We start from the raw sequence: 19,338 nt of genomic DNA, 5'->3' as shown, positions 1-19,338 counted from the left end.
GTTCTTGGTTGTTCTACTGTTTTACACTTAAGAAAAGACTTGAAGAAATAGGGATAAACTTTAAAATGCATAGTTTAGGAGCTGTAGAGATGGCTCAGCAGCTAAGAATGGGCTCTTCTCTTCCATAGGACCTGACTTTGGTTCTTAGCATCCATCTCTGACCCCTCACTCCTGCCTGTAACTCCAACTCCAGGGAATCCTATGCCGTCTTCTGTATTCCATAAGCATTTGCATTCACGCATGTAAACACCCACACAGAGATGCCTAGTTTAATGGAACTCAAGCTCTCTAGCAAGCAAGTGCTCTCAACAACTGAGCCATGCTCCAGCACCCTAATTTGAAGTTTTTATTCAAAGATTTGTAATAGAGAATATGAATTGACTTACCATCATATGCTCATCATGAGTCTTCACTTGAATGGCCCTCAGGCAAAGAGACTTTTTGTTCATTTGACTCGTCTCTGTGTATGTAAAGTCCAGATTCTTGACTTGGTATTCTCATTTTGCTTCTGCAGAGTTCTGAATTACTGCCGTATCTTCACTGAACTATGTGAAACTTTCCTGGAAAAAATTGTTTGTACTCCAGGCCAAGGTCTGGGAGATCTTCGAACTTTGGAACTGCTTCTTATTTGTGCAGGCCACCCTCAGTATGAGGTAGTATATGTACTGTGTTAAGGCTTTTACTCTCCACTTGAGAATTTGCAATCTTGTTTCTTATTAATGTGATCTGGAAGTTGTGTATGGTTATAATTTTTTTCAGTTTCATTATTTGCATATGAGAGTGGGGTGCTGTCCACGTGCTGTGGTGTGTGAAGCAAAGCGGTGTAGTACAGACACTTCTCTCCTCCCAAGTACCTTACCAGTGGCCCACACTTACATGGCCCATGTTTAGGATACTTTTAAGAACTGTGTTTGGGGCCAGGCGGTGGTGGCACACGCCTTTAATCCCAGCACTCCAGAGGCAGAAGCAGGCAGATCCTCTATTTGAGGCCAGCCTGGTCTACAAGAGCTAGTTCCAGAACAGGCTTCAAAAGCTACAGAGAAACCCTGTCTCGAAAAGCCAACCAACCAACCAACCAAACAACAACAACAAAAAACAAAAACAAAAAAAGAATTGTGTTTGGATTTCCATTTTGCATTCTTTCTATTTTCTAATCTGTTGTTAAGGTTGACTGTTGTAGGCAACTCAGAGAATCTGTCAGAAAGAAAACCTGTTACCTCCCACTGGGCCTCCTTTCTAGTTCCACTTATTTTTTTAGAACTTTACCGCTAAAAGCAATAATGAAAACCTACATCGTATTGTCAAATTTCTGAGTAGCAGACATAACCAGCTCAAAGAGAGAATACATTTGTTTTTGTTTTTTTTCCAAGCTCACACACATTTTTGGATGTTTGGATGTTTTTGTCTTTATCCATTGGGCCCAGGCCTTGAAGAGTACAGTTAAAGAGGAAGCCTGTTTACCTCAATCTGGCCTCATAGGCAGAAAGGCAGCAATGAGAGTCTTAGGTCCCAAAACTCCCTCTGGGAAGTTTCCCAGTGACCCACTTCCTTCTAAGGCCAGCCTCATAATGGTCCACTACCTCCCAGTAGCACCACACAGCCTTCTACACATAGGAAACTCTGGACTATACTAGCTCCTGTTAACTCCGGGTGTCCTCATGGCGTCAGTTTTTCTTTAGAGAAGAGGTGTGAGTGAGACTTGAGAATCTCCTTCTCGCCTAGGCACGGTGGCACGTGCCTTTAATCCTAACACTCAGGGAGCAAAGGCAGGAAGATTTCCATGACTTTGAGGCTAACTGGTCTATACTGAGTTTCACTTAAAAAAAAAATCCTTAAAGATCTTTATAAGATGGAGATAATGGCATATGCCTATAATGCCTGTAATTCCAGTACCTGGAGGCTGAGACAAAGGATCATGAATTTGAGGCTAACACAGGCTACATTCTGAGCACCAGGCTAGCCTGGGCTACATAGATACTATTTATAAAAATAATAATATTCTTTAAGACAATTTACAATCCTTCACCCTACTTCCTTTGTGGAAGTGAGGATCACTCTCAGAGCCTTGTGCATGTTACACAAGTTGGTACCACCAGTCAGCTGTTGAGGGGTTTTCTGTCTTGCCTGGTTCCCACAGTCGTTAAGTCGTAAAGAAATCACACAGAGGTCTACACTAACTATAAACTGATTGGCCCATTAACTCAAGCTTCTTATTAACCCTTATAACTTATATTAGCCCATTATTAATTTTTTTTTTTTTTTTGTTTTTTCGAGACAGGGTTTCTCTGTGGTTTTGGAGCCTGTCCTGGAACTAGCTCTTGTAGACCAGGCTGGTCTCAAACTCACAGAGATCCACCTGCCTCTGCCTCCCAAGTGCTGGGATTAAAGGCGTGCGCCACCACTGCCCTGCTAGCCCATTATTCTTGTCTGTGCCCTCCAAATGGCTCAGTACCTTTTTCAGCTAGGCAGTCTCACATCTTGCTTTTTCTGTGGCAGCCCCCAACTTCAGAGGAATGGGCCTCCTTCTTCCAGAATTCTCCTGTTGTCATTGACCTGCCTCTACTTCCTGGCTGGTTGTCCTGCCTATATTTCCTGCCTGGCTACTGGCCAATCAGCGATTATTTAAAATATAATCGACAGGATACAAACAATTGTCCCACACCAGTCAGACCTTTCATTTATGTATCCCTGGCTAGCAGACTGTTCTGAGAAGGAGCCTGTCTCCATCTCCCAGTGTTCAGACAATAGGCATCTATTACTATACCCACTTATTAAGTTCCTAGATTTTAGAGGGTGGAGAGATGCTCAGTGGTTAAGAAAAATGGCTACTCTTCCCAAGGACCCAAATTACTAGAACCAGTCCCAAGGGATCCAAGACCCTTTCTGACCTCTGGGCACTGCACTCACGTGTGCGCAGACATGTAGGTAGACACCCATTCAGAGAAAGATAAGTAGGAAGTTTAGTTTTTTCCTAGATTGTTAAAAAGTTCATCTATTTAAGAAATTATACCTCCTATTTATCTCTTAAGAAATATAAAGGGGGCTGAAGAGATGTCTCAGTGGTTAAGAGACCATACTTCTCCTCCAGAGACCTGAGTTCAGTTTCAAGCACCCACATGTGGTGGGTTACAGCCATCTGGAACTCCAGCTCCAGTAGAATCTGATCTCTCTTCCCACCCCCCACAAGTTAACATAATAAAAATAATCTGTAAGTCATGTTTACATTAAAAGAAAAAATTAAAGAAGTGTTCTTGGGGTGGGGATTGTTTTGAACAGCTCTCCTTTGAATCCTTAATGGAAAGGAGCAGCAAGCCCCTCTTCTGTGCTTAAGCTTACTCCTGTGTCCTCAGCACCTTGTCTTTATAACAAAAAGTGCTGTTTACTTGTCTACAGAGCCCCTGAGGATTTCTAGTTTTGGTAAAATCCCAAGCAGTATGGTTCTTTGCAATGGTAGTCACTTCAGAAATAGCATTGCATGGAAGGTTAGCTGATCCTGAAATTCCAGTCTGTTTCTGCTGTCTTTCATGTTCATGAAAACAACTAAATGGGGCTGGACATGGTTGTGTATTCCTATAATCCCAGACTTGGGAGGTGGAGGCAGGAGAATAGGAAATTCTCAGCTACTTAGTGAGTTTAAAAATCAACTGTATTAGGGAATAACAATTAGCTCTCCTGGAAGACATGTGATGTTGGCATGATTAATGGTCCAGAGTTTGGTTAAAACTGCTTTTCAAGACTTGCATGTCTTTGTTTTCTATAGAATCTAATGGGATTTGGGAAAAGTTTCCTCAATTATAAATGGAAAGTGTAAAGGGAGTCATCTAAGTAACCACTGAGGTGTAATTTGGGAAGATATTTAGGAGGTAACAGCAAACCTGTACCACAGAAAGGGTGGTTCCCTAACTGCATATACATAGGGAATAGTGTATATCCTTCGCTTTATGGTAAGTAATGATAAAACTAATTTTTCCTCTGTTCTTTTCATGCACAAATTAACCATCAACTTTCTTACCTAACAGGTAGTAGAAATTTCCTTTAACTTTTGGTACCGACTAGGAGAACATTTGTATAAAACCAATGATGAGGTCATTCACAGCATATTCAAAGCGTACATTCAGAGGCTGCTTCATGCCTTGGCTCGACACTGCCAGTTGGAACCAGACCATGTAAGTACCCTTCTCTACTTAATCTTCTCCACCTTTTGGTTCTGACTTGATCTAACAGTCTTCAAGTTTTTTTCACTTTAGCTTAAAAATTAGACCTATATAGGTACATTGCTTTTGCTGAGCTAGTAATTGTGTATGTAGGAATTTGCTTTAAATGATGTTATAGAAGAAGAAAGCTAATTTTTTTGTGCAAAGCCTTGTGTGTATATATATGTGTGTAAAATGTTTGACTATGTTCAGAAACTTGTTGAACCTCTATGCAGCAATTAAAAATGAGAATTTCTGCAATAGTAATCGGTATGATAAGTGATAGAAATCAAAATGTAGAATTCTGTACTGTTTGTTTGGGCCTTTTTGTTTTCTTGTAGTGCCAGGGGCAAACCTAGGGCCTTGACCCATTCTAAGCAACTGCTCATGCTGAGCTACATTCCATTTCCTTGGTGGATTGTTTGGTTTTTGTTTTGCTTTGAGACAGGGTCCACTGTATATGCTGGCTAGCCCAGAGCTTACTATCTAGACCAGGCTGACCCCAACTTGAGGTCCACCTGCCTCTGCCTTTGAAGCACTGAGATTAAATGCATGTGCCACCCCACCTAGCCTTATTGGTGTTTTTGAGACAGTGTTTTGATATGTATTTGGGACCAGTTTTGAATTCTTAATCCATCTATGTCAGCCTCCTGATTACTGGAATTGCATGTTTACACCACCACATTGGGTTTATACTGTGTTTTTAATAGTGTAGGACATATGGTTAGGTAAGAATTAATACAAAAAAAGTGAAAAAATTGTGTAAGGAAGTTGAATTTTGATTTCCCTCCACATGTGTATACATTTTCTTTATATCACTTATAATCATTTGATAATTTAACAAAAAATGCATACATTTGCTTAGAAGAAAATATACTAGATGCATGAAATATTTCATTGGCAAGCTCTTCCACTGCTTAATGTCTTTGCATATTATGCCTCAGTGTTTTTACCTTCTGGGTGGTTGTTGGGTGGCTTTAGTCTAGGCCCTGGAGTACATTTAATTGCTTATATTGAAATTTGACATGCTCATCTCTGAAACTGAAGATTGATCCTTAATTGTAACCACGATTTGCTTGAAAAACCACACATGAGCTGTTATGGTCAATGGATTCTCTGTTCTGTGCCAGTTCTGTGGTATCATTTCCCTTGCAAATGTTTTTTTACACTTGAAAGTTTATAGTACTGTAGAATCTTATACGTTATTTCATCTGGAAAGCCATCACTTCCTCATTATTTCTCTTAGTTTCTTTATTCTAAAACAAGAAGACTGAGCTAGATGAGCAATTATTGGTGCCACTAAAGGGTGCTTCTACAATGTTCATAGCCCAAAGTTTTCAAAGGCTCCTTTAACCTCTCGAAATTAGTTGGTAACTCGTTTATTTGGAGAAGTGCATTGGGATAGGAAGGATTTTTTTTTTAATTATTTATTTACTTAGGCAGTACCCTGCCTGTAGGCCAAAAGAGGGCACCAGATCTCATTACAGATGGCTGTGAGCCACCAAGTGGTTGCTGGGGATTGAACTCGGGACCTCTGGAAGAGCAGTCAGTGCTCTTAACTGCTGAGCCACCTCTCCAGCCCTGGGATAAGAAGGATTTAAAGTCTAAACTTTTCTTTGTGAAGTTATTGTGATAATGGTTGTTTTTTGTTTTGTTTAATATTTTGAAAAAGAAAGTCTCAGATTTGTCCAGTATTATAAAGAGCTGACCTCTAGATAGGCACCCTTTACAGCTTCTTTCCAGTCACTCTTGTAAACAAGCAAGATATTTAATTAAAAATACAAAATAAAGATACATAGTCACACACATAAACAGAAGAATTTCTCATAGTAAAGTGGAGAGTAGACTGTGTTGACTCAGCATACCTAGCTCCTGAGGAGAACAGATTTCGCACTTTGGCTTATTAGCATTTGACTGCTGAAGAGCTTTATCTTTATGGGTTTTACTCAGAGAATTGACAGTGCCAGTGAGGTTTTTTTTTTTATGTATGTTTTTTTTTAGTTGATTTTTATTGAGCGCTACATTTTTCTCTGCTCCCCTCCCTGCCTCTCTCCTCCTCCCTTCAACCCTCCCTCGAGGTCCCCATGCTCCCAATTTACTAAGGAGATCTTGCCTTTTTATATTTTCTACTTCCCATGTAGATTAGATCTATGTAAGTCTCTCTTAGTGTCCTCATTGTTGTCTAAGTTCTCTGGGATTGTGGTTTGTAGGCTGGCTTTCTTTGCTTTATGTTTAAAAACCACCTATGAGTGAGTACATGTGATAATTGTCTTTCTGTGTCTGGGTTACCTCACTCAAAATAATGTTTTCTAGTTCCATCCATTTTCCTGTTAAATTCAAGCTATCATTATTTTTTTCTGCTGTGTAATACTCCATTGTGTAAATGTACCACATTTTTCTTATCCATTCTTCAATCGAGGGACATTTAGGTCGTTTCCAGGTTCTGGCTATGACAAACAAAGCTGCTGTGACCATAATTAAGCACATGTTCTTGTGGCATGATGTATACCCAAAAGTGGTATTGCTGGGTCTTGAGGAAGGTTGTTCCTTAATTTTCTGAGAAATCACCACACTGACATCCACAGGGGCTGTACCAGCTTGCACCCCTACCAGCAATGCAGAAGTGTTCCCTTTTCCCCACAACTTCTCCAGCATAAGTTGCCATCAGTGTTTTTGATCTTGGCCATTCTTTACAGGTGTAAGATGGAATCTCAGATTTGTATTTCTCTGATGACTAAGGATGTTGAACATTTCCTTAAGTGTCTTTCAGCCATTTTAGATTCCTCTGTTGAGAGTTCTCTGTTTAGGTCTGTACTGCATTTATTTTGTTGGATTATGTGATATTTTGGTGTCCAATTTTTTGAGTTCTTTGTATATTTTGGAGATCAGACTTCTGATGTGGGGTTAGTGAAAATCTCTTCCCATTCTGTAGGCTGTTGTTTTATCTTGTTGACCATGTCCTTTGCTTTACAGAGGCTTTTCAGTTTCAAGAGGTCCTATTTATGAATTGTTTCTCTCAGTGTCTGTGCTGCTGGGGTTATATTTAGGAATTGGTCTCCTGTGCCAAGGTGTATTTCCCATTTTCTCTTCTATAAGGTTCAGTGTTGCTGGCTTTATGTTAGGTCTTTGATCCATTTGGACTTGAGTTTTGCGCATGGTGAACCAGTGAGTTTTAAACAGTTGATACATGGTTTTGAATTTCAGGAGGGAGTTCCTGAAGAGACTGATGACTTTGGGGAGTTTCGAATGAGAGTGTCAGACCTGGTGAAGGACCTGATTTTCTTGATTGGATCTATGGAATGTTTTGCCCAGGTAAGTCCATTTGGAGATTCTTGAGTCAGTTTTACTGATTGCATTGATTGTGTTTATCTTGCTTCTATATCTTCTGTAAATGTTCCATCTCCCCCCTCTCCCAAGCTTGGTGGCTAAATGAGATAGTAGATAATGTAGGTGCCTAGCACATTGCCTGGCATATAGTAGCAATGTTCATTTAGGGTCCGATAAACTGGTTGTAGTCGATAGATAAATTCAGTTATGATTTCCTCTATTATTCTTACTAAGGAGAGCCATTCCAAGTGTACAGCTAATAAATATGGAAGTCTCTAGGAAACTTATAGGGATTTGAACCCCACTGGGAAAAATGGGCAGGTTTTCCTGCTTTAATCCTAACAACTATTTAAATAGTTATGTCGTATTTCCTTGGTCCACAGTTAGATTCTTGTGCAGCTTTGTCCCAGAGGTAGATAGACTCGAGTAGAAGAGTCATAGTCCTGTGGTTTCCTGGCAATCATTGAGTGACATTTTACTGTGTAAGGTTGCAATCATTATCATCATTCCACATCACTTAATATTAGAATATTTTCAGGTGTTGTTAGTATTGCTGGATCATACTTTAATGAGCCCTGCTGTGACAGTTTGGATGCTGTGTTGTAGCAATACCAAATTTCCAAAAAAAAAAAAAAGAAAAAAAAAGAAAGAAAAAAGAAATGGGGAGAGGAGGGCTTGACACCCATTTTGTATATAAAACTTTTATATAATTTTGCCCAGGAAATATTCAGTAAATTACAACTTTTCATTGCAAGGCTTGTTTTTTGAATCTACTATACAGATTTGGAGAATTTTAGGAAGCAGATTCAGTGGGCAGATGACCTATACTCAGATTTCAACTCTTTTCTCACTGGCTCTTGTCTTTAAGCTTAAAAATTATATAAACTGTCAGTGTTACCAAGATGTGTTCTGTGGAGCACCAGGTCCAGAAAACGTTCTTTGGCAAAAATGAAAGGAAAGAGGTTTTTTTTTGTTCTTGTTTTGCTTTCCTTTGTAGTTTCTCTTTTGACTGTAGAAATTTAGTTGTTTTGTTTTCAGTTATTTATTTTTGACTATAAACATTTTACTTGGCCTAATAGCAAGTTATGTTCCACACATATATATGATCTGGTAAATTAAGAACCAGAACATCACTAAGTATTCTGCTAGGTTTGCCTTTTTTAAAAGATGTGTTTTTTTGGCAAGATGATGGTGGCACATGCCTTTAATCCCAGCACCAGCAGAGGCAGGTGGATCTCTGAATTAGAGACCAGCCTGGTCCACAGAGCGAGTTCCAACACTGCCACAAAGAAGCCCTGCTTAAAAAAACAAAAGAAAAACAATAAGTGCTTGCATGTGCTATTGTATAGAGCCTTCTGAGCAGTTAGCTTCCTTCCAGCACTTTCCCTTGCACTACTGTTGGTGCAGCCAATAATTTATAAAGCAGATGCACATGCAGGATGTGTGCTTTAAGAACGTTTGCCTATTGATGTGCTGTCGAGACCACCAGACACCCATTAATGTTTAATATTTCCCCCATGATTCTCATTTTTTGGAAACTCTTGGGGTTCTAAATATGTTTATTTTAGGCACTAAAATCGTAGTTCCTTTTAAACAGTGAGAATCCAAATATGAAAGTACTGTTCTTGGGTGGCTCTGAGAGATAATTGGGTTTAGAAAAAAGAGCCGGATTTCTTTGAACTAACATTTTTTGTTTTGTTTGTGTTTGGAATTCTGTTTTCTTTTAATGGCTCCATAATCCACCTCTTCTTCTCTAGTTGTATTCTACTCTGAAAGAAGGCAACCCACCCTGGGAGGTGACAGAAGCGGTTCTCTTTATCATGGCTGCTATAGCAAAGAGTGTTGATCCGTGAGTGTCTAATAAGTCTTTTGCTGGGAACTCTTAAATATCAAAAGAAAGGAGATTTACACCATGTTTCTGTATGGTATATTATTGGAAAGTCTTACAACTTCTATGCTGCTGTCTAGTCTTACAGCTTTAGTCTAGTGTAGGATGGCCTGCATTGCTGATGCCATATTTTAATATGTTTCCTAGAGTTAAACTTATTTTACTATTGATCCTAGAAATAGAATGCTGATTTTTTTTTTCCCTCAGTGGCTCCTTTGTGACAGTGTGAAGGAGTTCGTTAGAGTGTTACATTGTTTGGTATTTCCTTAAAAACAATGGGATTGGCATTAATTTGGGTCTCCTGTTTTTGTGACCTAGGTAAGCTGTTTAATTACATTGTTCTCTTTCTCAATCTTAGAGAATCTATGGGTTTCAGAGGCAGAGCATTGGTACCATTTTGCTTAAAAGAATAGAGAATCTAAAGGACAGTTGTTACTTTTGCTATTGCCATTGAAAATTTTAAATTATTTGAATTTGAATTGCAATTGCTAATTGCTTAGCATGAAAATTAAATTTATGGAAAGGTTCTTAAGCAGAGTTTGCTCGTGTCCTGAGTTTATACACTGATATAATAATTTTGTCCAGTTATGTGGGATTTTGATCGGCACTTACACTCTGGCTCTATTTAGGACCGTGATTGGAAGGCGGCCGGGACAGATGGAGGGGCACCTGTTAAAGGCACAGTGCTTCTTCTTAGCTGCCTTTCTGGGCCTGGTCTGCGAGTTCGTAGATGTGTTTTCAACCTAAGAAATGCTTAAGGAAATGATTAGGCCTATTTTTCTTTTTTCTAATAGAAGTTCTGCTTCCTAATTGCTTACTATAGCATTTGCTCTTAAACCATTTGGTGTCTTTTAGAGCCTTCTCTGATGGTCTGAGGGTTACTATTATACCCAATAGGTATTGATTTGAAAAGGGATAGGTAGATAGTCTCCCATAACTGGTAGAGTGTCCAGTCTAAAGCATCAGTGAGAGAATAATTACTTGTTTATCCTCTCTTCAAACCAACATGTGATTACAGTTTTTCATTTTGTTTTGTTTTGTTTTTTTTTTTTAGTCCATTTAAAGGATGTGATAAGCCTAGTAATTGGCAGGTGATATTCATGCTATAATCCTAGATATCTTCATTTTAAACATCTTCATTTCTGGATTAAATTCTAACTGGGAACATCTTCCATTCTGTTTTAAATCCAGTTTAGTAGGAGGATGAGGGTGGTAAATTCACAGAACTGTGGAAAGTGTTTGATTGATTTAAATTTCCCCTCGTGTTCCAAATCAGGGCATCCTAATAGCCCCTGCTCCTGTTTTTCTTGGATTCTTTCACTTAGTAAACTGGTTCACCTGTACTTTCCTTTTCAGAGTTTCCAGTATCCAGCCATAAGAAATCCTTTGGAAGATAAGAGCTAATAGAAGTGGTCTATGATTGTCATTCATTCATTCGCTTAAGTATTAAGCAGTATTTCCTGAGTGCCCACTATGTGCCAGGCACTGTTCTAGGTGCTGCAGATAGGGGACTAAATGAACTAGGTTCTTTAAAAGATGACTGTCACCATCAGCTGACATCTGCCTTTCCAATTGCAAATTCCTTTGTTTGCGGGCTTATATCTAGATACTTTCATGTCATTCAGAAGGAGCAGTGTACATCTTCTAGCTTTAATTTTAATATTGTTAGCTTTAATTTCTATCTTTTGTCACTTTTTGAAGTATTAGGGAATGCTCAGGACTGGAGAATGTGCCTCAGTGCACATTCTTAACACCCCAAGAAAGGAAAAAGCCAAAGTCCTGTTTGAAAACGTTCTGCACTTTGATTTGAATAGTTACTATTTACTTAGATGCCCTTTTTACAATGTGAAGTTTCACTGCTGCCTGCTGCTTGGCCAGAATAATACCCTATAGACAGTAACTATAAGTACTTGCTTTCTATCCTCAGGGAGAACAATCCTACACTTGTGGAGGTACTAGAGGGAGTTGTCCGTCTCCCAGAGACTGTCCATATGGCTGTGCGGTACACCAGCATTGAGCTGGTTGGTGAAATGAGTGAAGTGGTTGACCGGAATCCTCAGTTCCTAGGTGAGTGTGGGTTCTGCCTCTGCTGCCATCACTTGAGCTGTCTCTTTTCTTTTGCACTTGTTTTCTTACTTCTCATAGAATAAGCACATTGTTATTTATATAAGTTGCTTAGTTTGAACATTTGTTAGACTTCCAGAGGGCTGGACTACTTCATACTTTTCTTAAATTAAGCACAGATATTTCTGTCTCTGATGGTCTTTGGTACATGTGTTAGCTAATCAGACTGTCCTTCTAACACCAACTAAAGGAAAGAAGGGGGTTTATTTGTTAAGTAGATTTTTTTTAAAGATTTATTTATTTATTATGTATGCAGTGTTCTGTCTGGCTTGCACACCAGAAGAGGACACCAGATTAGTGTGAGCCACCATGTGAGTGCTGGGAATTGAACTCAGGGCTTCTGGAAGAGCAGGCAATGCTCTTAACCACTGAGCCATCTCTCCAGCCCCATAAGTAGATTTTTTTTTATCTAAGCTAATAATTATTCAAAATAAAAATAAATTAAAATGAGCTGGGTGGTGGTGGTGCACGCCTTTAATCCCAGCACTTGGGAGGCAGAGGCAGGTGGATCTCTGAGTTTGAGGCCAGCCTGGTCTACAAGAGCTAGTTCCAGGACAGGCTCCAAAACCACAGAGAAACCCTGTCTCGAAACAAGAACAAAACTTTATGCTGAACCCTGTCTTGAAAAACCTAAAAAAAAATAAAAAATAAAATAAAATGAGTCTTGAGAGTTGGAGTTAAAGTTGGAATCATTTATCCCAACACCCTTATTTTGCAAATGAATGCACTGAGATCCAAGGAAAACAAAACAAAAAAAATTTGTCCAGAGAAATATGTAATCAAACTCCCGATATTTAAAACGATTCATTCTGAGAATTTTATGTGTTCCCAACTTTGTGAATGTTTGCAAATAATCTGGTTTTAATAACTAAAGTGTTTGCCACAAAAAGTAAACCAGTAGCTAAGTGTGGTGGTGAACACTAATCTTAGCACTTGGGAGGCAGTGGCCAGCCTGATCTACAGAGAGAGTAGTTCCAGGACAGGCAAGTCTGTTATACAGACAAACCCTGTTTTGAAAAACCACACACACACACACACACACACCAAAATAAGTACATGTTTCTTTTTCTCACTTTTGTACATGGATCCTATGATAGGTGTGCTCAGTTATTACCAAGCTACTTAGCAAGTGGAGCATGCCATTCCATAATATTTTCAAAATTCCTATGGTGTGTGTGCACCCTTCTACCAGGAAGCAAAAGTGGGGTCATTGTTTGTCGTGTCCAATAAGCAGCAAAGTTCAGTCCCTGCTTGCAGTATTTCATTCAGATTTGTACATGAACAGTAAACAAATTGCTGTGTTGGAAATAACTGCTGATGTTATTTGAGAGTCAACGCCTACAATGTTGGAGTTGTGTGGGCTATCATTTCCAATTCTCCATCTTCTGAGTATTTAACTAAACAGGCTTGGGGCCTTTGGGGAAGAGGATAGACTATGGTAGGTTGTGTTAGAAATTAATTTTATAGTACCGAGGATCAATTCCAGGGCCGCAGTTACACTAGCTAAGCATCCTACCACTGAGCCACATTCTCACTTAAAAATAACTCTTTTAATTGGTTTTTGACACAGTATCTTTTGATTCCTTAAGTTTTGTTTGTTTTTTCATGGTAACCATGAAAATGATCTTATGATCATATAGCACATTTAATATTTCCTTTCTTTAAAAATCATCTTTCCTTTCTTTAAAAAAATCTGATTTTATAAAGAAAGGGAAAAGAAGAATAGCATTAACTCTAGAAATAACTTTTGCAGTCAGGGTTGTTGTTTACGTTTGGTAAAGTCAAGTCATAGTAGTCAATTAATTTTATTTAGAAGTGCTACCGATGGGATTTGGGACATGGTTTAGTGGGTAAAGCACTTGCCCTGCAAGTTTGACAGGAGTCTAGGTCCACTTAGAAACTGGAAAGGTGAAATGGGCAACAGAAATCCCAGCATTAGTGAGACAGAGGCGATCTCCAGGGCGGGCTGGCAAGTAAAACAGTCAGCAAACAGTGTGTTCAGTTAAGAGCCCCTGCCTCTATAAATAAAGTAGAGAGTGATAGAGGAACACTAACACCAACTGTGGAGCTACATGTGAACATTCATATACATATGCACACATACACAATTGTATTTGAATGTTGTTCTTTTAAAGTATATGTAAGAGTGGGGATGTGTGCATAGGAGTGCAGGTGTCTGTGGAGGCCAGAGGCTTCAGATCAGTCTGGAGCTGGAGTTACAGGCACTTGTAAGCCACTCTAGGTGTTTGAAACTGAACTGAGGTCTTGGGAAGAGTAGTGCACACGCCTAAGGCTAAGCCATCCCTTGGGCTCACGGTCAGTGGTTTTCAAACTGCTGCCTGATTCTGTGGAGTTCGAAGGAACAGTTAACTACAATGAAGAAAAAATTGAAAGCTGAAGTGAATGGAACTCAGGGCTTCCTGACAGAGCATCAGTGAGATCACCTCCAAATCTGTAGGTTGGTTTGTTTTATTGGTTCTTTTAACATTTTTATTTTATATGCATTGGTATTTTTCTTCCATGTTTGCCTATGTGAGGTTGTTGGATACCCTTGAACTGGACTGTTCTACAGACAGTTGTGAGCTGCCACATGGGTGCTGGGAATTGAATCTAGGTCCTCTGGAAGAGCAGCCAGTCCTCTTAACTACTCAGGTATCTCTCCAGCCCCTTGTTGATTCTTTTGAGACAAGATCTCATGAGCTATGTAGCCCTGGCTGTTCTGGAATTCATTATATAGACCAGACTGGCTTCACACTCACAGAGATCAGCCTTGCTTCTGCCTCCCAAAGTGCTAGGATTAAAGGTGTGTGTCACCACTTGCTGAATTTTTATTTTAAACCAAGGGTAACTTATATTTCATTTATGGGTTACTTTTGAAAAATATACCGACCTTTGTTGCAACAAAGTATATACTTTTCTTGAGTATGATGTATAATCTGTATTTGGCTTTTATTTCGTAGACCCTGTATTGGGCTATTTGATGAAAGGCCTGTGTGAAAAGCCTCTGTCTTCTGCTGCAGCCAAAGCCATTCATAACATTTGTTCAGTTTGTCGGGATCATATGGCTCAGCACTTTAATGGACTCCTAGAAATTGCCCACTCCCTTGATTCTTTCATGTTGTCTCCCGAAGCTGCTGTGGGTTTGCTAAAAGGTTAGTAACAGTCTTCTCTCAACCATTACTGTGGTTAAGTTTTTTTTGAAGTTTTTTAGTTATAATGTTCTTAGTGATTTTTCTGTTCAGGGGAAATTTCCAATATGTGTTCATACATTCTTTTCTTAGCAAAACTTAAGCCTATCAAATTAATTCACACTGCTTTGCAGTATGTATAGTGTAATTATAGACTTGAGGTAGAAACAACACATTCGTGTTTGCTGCTAAGAAGAAATGAATGATGTGTTATATCAATGTGAAAATCAGCCTGAATTCTTCTAAACAAACACACAAGAAAGCTCTAATTTTAAAAACAATACTGATCTTTTAAAAAGAATTCTGTTTATTTTTGTAATATAGATCAACTAATTTAATTACCTCAATTCAGCCTTTATGCTCTTCATTTGAGTCATTTTGTTTTTCAGGAACAGCTCTTGTCCTAGCAAGACTCCCTTTGGATAAGATTACTGAATGTCTTAGTGAGCTATGTTCTGTTCAGGTTATGGCATTGAAAAAGGTGAGCCCAAATAAGGAATTAAACAAATATATACTTACATATGTTCAGAAATAAAAAGTACAATTCCTGTATACAAGTTAGTTATATGTTTAAAAGGCAAGAGAATTAATTGAAATTCATTAAAATTAGTAATTGTATTTGCATCCTAGAAAATATGCAATTGGACATTAATTTACATCAAGGAAACAGTCTGAGAAAAGCATTGTTAGGCATTTTGTAGGTATCAGACATTTGACTATTATACAAACCCAGAAGATCAGTCATTTGAAATGACTTCTTAATGCAAGTCAAGAGACATAGCAAACACTGGGCATATAAGGGCTGCTGCTACCATAGCAATTTCTTTTTCCTGAGTATGTGTACATTTAAAATAATGGTAAGGCCAGACATGGTATCCCTTGCACTTGAGAAGTCAATTCAGTAAGATCAGGACTTTGAGACTATGTAGTGAATTTCAGGCATCCCAGACTAAATAGTGATATACTCTTCAAATAAACAAACAAAGCCAAAGTAGCAGTAATAGTAGTATAGTAACACATCAGTAACGGTCATATCAGAAACAAATACAGGAGTAAACATTGCACACTGCTGTTTGAGTAGCTGTGAAATCAGTGTTAAGTTTTTCAGGTCCATTATAATCTTGTAAAGTGACTTTATACATGTGGTCTCTCATTGACCAAAACATTGTTTATGTGTCACATGATTATTTAAAAATTAGTAGATTCTCAGGGTGATGGTGGTTCATGCCTTTAATCCCAGCACTCAGGAGGTAGAGAAAGGTGGTTCTTTGAATTCAATGCCAACCTGGTTTACTGAGGAATTCCAGGACAGCCAGGGCTACACAGAGAAACCCTGTGGGGGTGGGAGACAGTAGATTCTCAATATTGGTGATAACAATTTAGAAGGTCCAGTGTGAAAAGCAGGTCCAGGAAGTAAAACCAACCATATTCTAAAAACCTAGAAACCAGGAGTATTGGCACACACCTATAATCCCAACTCTGGGTGGGGAAGATGGAGAAGGATCAGGAGTTCAAGGCCAGCCTCAGCTACTTAGTAAGACTGTTTGAGGAACAGAAAATCTCTAGTCTACCATATTTGGTTGAAGAACACCTGAAAGCTGTCAGCTCTTCTCCAGTTGCATTTCTAGTGCAATAACAATAGACTTACTAATGGAAGTTTTAGAACTTGCCATAATGGTCCTGAAGTTCATCTGTAATGATCTATACTGCTAGCAGTATTTAAGGAATTTTAGAAAAGAGAATGAGAGACAGTTTGCTTTTAAAACAAGCTTTAAAGAAGTAATCTTAACACTTTATCTTATATAAAACTAAATATAAGTTGGGTATGGTGACACATGCCTATAATCCCAGTAGTTGAGTGCTGAGGCAGAAGCTAACCTGGGCTACATATACATTGGAAGACTTTGTCTAAAACTTAAAACAAAACTGACCTGGGAAGAGGGTTCAGTGGGTCAGGGTGCTGGCCACCAAGCTTGAGGATCTAAATTTGATCCCCAGGACCCACATGGTAGAAGGAGAGAACTGATTCTCACTACTTGTTCTGGACCTCCACTCAACACTCTGCCCACCCCAGACTTAATTGTGTTTTTTCTTTGTTTTTGTTTGTTTTTTGAGACAGGGTTTCTCTGTAACGTTGGCCCCTGTCTTGGAACTAGCTCTTGTAGACCAGGCTCGCCTCAAACTCACAGAGATCCTACTGCCTCTGCCTCCCTAGTGCTGGGATTAAAGGCGTGTGCCACCAACCGCCTGGCAAATGTTTTCTTTTTTTTAAAAACTGCATGTAAGAACTGGAGAGATAGCTCAGAAGTTAAGAGCACTTGTTGTTCTTATAGAAGGCCTGGGTTCAGTTCTTAGCATCCTCTTCTGGCCTTCTTGGGCACCAGGCTTATATACAGTATACATATATATTTACTCAGATTTACTCATAAACTTAAATATTTTTTAGCTAAATACAAATGTTACATATACTAAGTATAAAATAACAATGTACAGTTTCTATTATAGACATCTTAATCATAGATTAATAGAGAAAAAAATCATGATATTTTATCCTCTCAAGTGATTACATAGTGAATACACTAATATGCAGTCTAATCCAGGGCACAAGATGGAGGCAAGTAGTCTGCAAATAAGAAATTTGTACCGTTTGAGTATTTTTTCAGCTCTTCTTAAAGAGATAAGCAAAGGTTGATATGTAAGAATGTCTGCTGCAGTATTCACTAAAGGTCTATGTGTGTTAATGTCTTTGTTTCTTCAGCTGTTGTCTCAGGAGCCCAGCAATGGCATATCTTCAGATCCCACTGTGTTCTTAGATCGCCTGGCGGTAATATTTAGGTAAGAAGGGAGGTTTAGTCTCCTAGAGTTAAAATAAAAACACAAATGAAACACCAAAATAAGCAAGCCAATAGTGATGGTACAAACCTGTAATCCCAGTTCTAGGGAGGTGGAGGCTAGAAGATAAGTTGAAGGTCATGCTTACTACACAGCAAGCTGCAGCCAGCCTAGGCTACATAAGAAGATCCTCTCTTTGACCCTACCTTGCTACATACAAACACACACCACCATCATCCCCATCACTTTGGTTATTATTTTGGTGGTTCTCAAGCTAGTGTGTACCAGAATCACCTTGAAACTCTTTCAAAACAGATTGTTAGCTCCCATCCACCGAGGTATCTTGATTCATTGGATCTTTAGTAAGATGTAAACAGTTGACCTTTCTCTTAAGTTCTGTAGTGATATTGTTTCTTCCTGCTGTTACAGAGACAATACTCTTCAGGATCATTGGTATATATTATATATATCCAAAAATTAATAAAGTCTCTTCAATGCTGGATGAAATAAGTCCTTTGCATTCAAGAGGAGCCATGATTAAAAAGACGATTGAGTAATGGTGACCAAAACTTGATCTTGGCTGAGTTGTATAGCTTATACGTTCGTTAAGCTCATGGGCAATTAGAGTATCAGAGTAATAGTTGCATAGTTGCATAGAAGAAGCCTATACCAGGCATTGTTTTTTGCTTATTAGTTATTACTATCAAGTGACTTGATGCAACACTTTTCCCTTCATAGCTGTGAGAGCCTGCTAATAGCTTCCCCCCCCACTCCACAAGGCAGTTTCTTTATAGGCTGTCCTGGAACTCACTCTGTAGACCAGGCTGGCCTTGAACTCAGAGATCCGCCTGCCTCTGTCTGAGTGCTGGGATCAAAGGTGTGCATCATCATACCTGGCTGAACTTTCTCTGTTTTAATGCTCAGGATAGGTTGTATGTATTTTTATTGATTTAGAAACAAACACATTTAGGTTTATAAGGAGAAATAATAGAAAAAGTAGTAGAGCCTGCCCTGCAGCCCATATAACCAGAGTTTCACGAAATTTCCTTGTTCTAGTAGAACTGCCTTAGTGGCAGTTTGATGTTTGTGTATGGGGGTGGCTTAAAGTATGTTTATTTTACTTGAAATGGGCTAGAAGAAAACTGTGTTGGTGTAAGTAAATGACTTTACCACCTGGTTTTATGAGCAGAGCGAGGTCTGGGTTCTTAGTTAAATTTATCTTTCACTGTTTGGGGCTATTATCTTTTCCCAGGCACACCAATCCCATTGTAGAAAATGGACAGACTCATCCGTGCCAAAAAGTCATACAGGAAGTAAGTACTAATGGATCCTTTTTTTCTTTTCCCTTTGAGGAGCTGTGTTGAGGAGACACTGATTTTACATGTTCACAGTGAGATTTAATTTGTTGGCATGGTAAGAGGTAGAAATTCTAAGATTAACTGATTGCTAAGAGGCTTAATCAGTCCTAGCCTAATATTGTGACAAAGTAAGTGACATTAGCTTTCCCTCAGTATAATACTCCCTGAGGATCAAGAGATACGGGGTTTTTACTTATTAGTTTCTTTCTTATTTTATAAATTGTATCTGTGCACATGCACTCTCAGGGCACATGGGTCAGAGCACAACCTGCGGGAGTTGGTTCTCTCTCTGTATTCTGTGTTGCCCAGGGATGTAATTCACGTCATAAGTTTGGGTGGCAAGTGTCTTTACTGATGAATCATCTCTATAGCCAAAGTCATGGTTTCTAGAAGTGCATTGCAAACTTTGGAGGTTACATAAATACTAG

At 38.9% G+C, this 19,338-nt stretch overlaps 1 protein-coding gene across 4 annotated transcripts in view; it reads left to right on the top strand.

Annotated features, from left to right (window-relative positions):
• The window catches only part of Tnpo3 (transportin 3), a 78,840-nt gene that overhangs the window by 36,650 nt on the left and 22,852 nt on the right, over positions 1–19,338 (top strand). For all 4 annotated transcript variants that reach the window (XM_075953662.1, XM_075953664.1, XM_075953663.1 and 1 more), the window contains 9 exons: positions 515–653; positions 4,020–4,166; positions 7,398–7,505; positions 9,278–9,369; positions 11,336–11,475; positions 14,493–14,684; positions 15,110–15,201; positions 17,479–17,555; positions 18,805–18,865. In XM_075953662.1, coding sequence (XP_075809777.1) covers positions 515–653; positions 4,020–4,166; positions 7,398–7,505; positions 9,278–9,369; positions 11,336–11,475; positions 14,493–14,684; positions 15,110–15,201; positions 17,479–17,555; positions 18,805–18,865 — 1,048 coding nt within the window. The remainder of the gene's footprint in view (positions 1–514; positions 654–4,019; positions 4,167–7,397; positions 7,506–9,277; positions 9,370–11,335; positions 11,476–14,492; positions 14,685–15,109; positions 15,202–17,478; positions 17,556–18,804; positions 18,866–19,338) is intronic.

Source organism: Microtus pennsylvanicus, chromosome 19 (assembly GCF_037038515.1).
Source record: "Microtus pennsylvanicus isolate mMicPen1 chromosome 19, mMicPen1.hap1, whole genome shotgun sequence".
NCBI classification, from domain to species: domain Eukaryota; kingdom Metazoa; phylum Chordata; class Mammalia; order Rodentia; family Cricetidae; genus Microtus; species Microtus pennsylvanicus.
The sequence above is the reverse complement of the archived record's forward strand: the minus strand, read 5'-3'. Positions and strand labels throughout refer to the sequence as shown.